Genomic DNA, 3,171 nt, shown 5'->3' with positions numbered 1-3,171 from the left:
AGAAACTGACTCAAAAAGAAATAGATATGCCCTGGCCAGTTTTTCTCAGTGGTTAGTGTGTGGGCCCTCGGACCAAAGGCTTATGGATTTGATTCCTGGTCAAGGGCCTGTACCTCGATTGCAGGTTCAATCCCTGGCCCAAGTGATAACTATTTATTTGATAATGGATCTTTTTTTTTTTTACAATGGATCTTATACATGACACCAAAACCTCAGGCAATAAAAGAAAAAATACATAAATTATAGGTCATCAAAATGAAAAAATTTGTTCTTCAAAGACACAAAGAAAAAGAAAAGATGCCTACAGAATAGGAGAAAAATTCTGAACTTATTTCTGATGAGAATTTATATCTAGAATATATAAAGAATTCTTACGGCTCAACAACAAAAAGACAAACAACTCAAATGTAAATGGACAAAGCATTTGAATAGAAATTTATCTAAAGAAGATACAAAGATGGCCAACAAATATATCAAAATCATTAGTCATTAGAGAAATCCAAATAAAAACCACAATAAGATACCAATTCATACCCACTAGAATGGCTATAATAAAAAAGATAGAAAAATGTCAACCAAGTGTTGGTGAGGCTGTGGAGAAATTCAAACCTTCATACATTACTGATGGGGATGTAAAATGGTGTCACTACTGTAGAATAAAGTTTAGCAGGTCCTTGATAAGGTAAACACAGATTAATATAGTATTTAGCAATTCCACCCCTGAATTAAAACCAAATGAAACCTCTCAAAATTGAAATAGGTTATCACCAAGAAAGTGTACAGAATGTTTACAGAGACATTATTCACAAGAGCCAAAAGGTAGAAACAACCAAAATGCTCATTAACTGATGAATGAATAAACATAATGTTCATACAATGGAATATTATTGGGTCATAATAAATATAAAGTACTGATACATACTACAACATGGATGAACCTTGAAAACATTATACTAAATTTTTAAAAGCCAGCAACAAAAATCCACATATGTGAGTCTATTTATATGAAGTGTCCAGCATAGGCAAATTTACAGACAGAAAGTAGATTAGAGGTTGTTTTGAGTTAAGGGGAATGGAATGTTAATGTTAAAAAGTGCCATATATCTAAGTTGACAAAAATCCTATATAATAAAACCCTAATGCAGACAGTCCTCGGGTTATGTTGGTTGGACTCGACATATGCTGTTTTGTGGTTACATTACCATCTCCCATTTATTTATTTTAAAAAAGTTCCATCATTTTGACATATGTGCATATGTGCTTTATGTTTTTTATTATTTATTTACCACAAGTAAAGGTCAGGAATTGTTATCTTTCTTTTAAATTTTTTTTTTACTGTTTCACTTCATTACTGCTGGGTATGTGAGTGACATAGGTGCTTATGTACGTGGGTTCCAACTTAGACTGAAAATCACATTACTTCACACCATTGGAACGGATCTCCGATGTAACCCAAGAACCTACTGTATGCAAACTGACCGAATGGTGGAATGACCAGTCACTATGACTTGCACTGACCAGGGGGCAGACACTCAATGCAGGATCTGCCCCCCTGGTGGTCAGTGTGCTCCCACAAGGGGAGCACCGCTCAGCCAGAAGCCAGGCTCACGGCTGGCGAGTGCAGTGGTGGTGGTGGGAGCCTATCCCACCTCCATGGCAGGCATACATCTCCCTAGGGGTCCCAGACTGTGAGAGGGCACAGGCCGGGCTGAGGGACTCCGCCCCCAGTGCACAAATGTCATGCACTGGGCCTCTATTGTTCTAGGTAACATAATGATGGCTGCACATATCTCTGAATGTACTAAAAACAACTTTTCCACTTCATTGAGTTATAATTGACATAGTTTAAGGTATACAGCATAATGACTAGATATACATATATTGTGGAATAATGACCATAGTAAGTTTAGTTAACATAAATCACTGTACATAGTTAAAAATATTTTTCTTTCTGTGTGATTAGAACTTTAAGAATCTAGACTCTAGTTTATCTTATAACTGAGAGTTTGTATCTTTTGAGCACCTTCAACTAAAACTCCCACCCTCAAACTCTGCCTCTGATAAACACAAATCATTTCTTATTTTTCTATGAGTTTGAGTATTTTTTTAGATCCCACATATAAGTGAGATCCTACAGTATTTGTCTTTCTCTGTCTGACTTATTTCACTTAGCATAATGCCCTCAAAGTCCATCCATCTTGTTGCAAATGGCAAGATTTTCTTCCTTTTTATGGCTGAATAATATCCATTCTATCTATCTATCTACCTATCTATCTATCTATCTATCACCTATTTATATATGCCACATTTTTTATTCATTTATCTGTTGACAGACACTAGGTTGTAAAAATGATAGAATTGTACATTTTAAATGGATGAATGAATTATATAGTATGTGAATGATATCTCAAATGAGCTGAGAGAGAAAGAGAGAGAGAGGAAGAAAGAGAGAAGAGGTGGTGAAAGGAGGGAGGACATGCGGGAGAAAGAAAAAAATACAGTAGTCCACATACTTAGGCAGAAAATGAATGGATCAAGGAAATTAAGTTTTAAGAGCTTCTTGATATTTTCCACAAAGGGATCTTGTGGGTTGTTCAGGGAATCAATGTTCACTCCAAATGATGTGCCAGCAATCACATCTATGCTGTAGGCCCCAAACATGCTGAGTAGAGAAATAAAGACATAGAATATTAAGGTCAGCATCTCTTTACTATCCTTATCCAACACATACAATAGGAAGGACACGTAAATTCATATGCCCGGGCAAAGACAGGTAAAGAGCCACACGACTGTCAAAACCATCGACTGGATCATCTAAAAAAGCTATGCTCCTTTCACAGTCAATCATGAGGTGTTTATCAAATGCCAGTCGTGCAACTGGCCCTGTGCTGGGTTCTGGGGACACCAAGGCAAGTTAGACCCACCTGTGAGCAATAGGAGATCAGTCAGAGGGAAGGAGACCCATAATCAGGCAAATTACAGTAGTGTGTTTTGAGCCTGGACAATAGTAGCCATACTGTGCGTAAGCAGGACCAAGGGTAGGTAATGACTCCTCCCAGTGGAGTCAAGAAAGGTGGCATTGACGAGGGTCTTCCCTCACCCCAGTGTCTATACTCAGAGCTGATTCCGCTTCAGCACCTGACAGAACAGCAGCACCCTGGTCTGAGTTGC

The 3,171-nt window shown here is 37.7% G+C and overlaps 1 protein-coding gene across 1 annotated transcript in view; it reads right to left on the bottom strand.

Annotated features, from left to right (window-relative positions):
* LOC102762686 (cytochrome P450 3A12-like) overlaps positions 1 to 3,171 on the bottom strand; it is a 20,749-nt gene that overhangs the window by 16,381 nt on the left and 1,197 nt on the right. Inside the window, exon 3 of the mRNA XM_006773753.2 lies at positions 2,389 to 2,662. Within this exon, the coding sequence (XP_006773816.1) occupies positions 2,389 to 2,662 (274 nt within the window). The remainder of the gene's footprint in view (positions 1 to 2,388; positions 2,663 to 3,171) is intronic.

The sequence above is a fragment of the Myotis davidii genome, unplaced genomic scaffold (assembly GCF_000327345.1).
Source record: "Myotis davidii unplaced genomic scaffold, ASM32734v1 scaffold2307, whole genome shotgun sequence".
NCBI classification, from domain to species: Eukaryota; Metazoa; Chordata; class Mammalia; order Chiroptera; family Vespertilionidae; genus Myotis; species Myotis davidii.
This window is presented reverse-complemented; position numbering and strand designations above follow the sequence as displayed.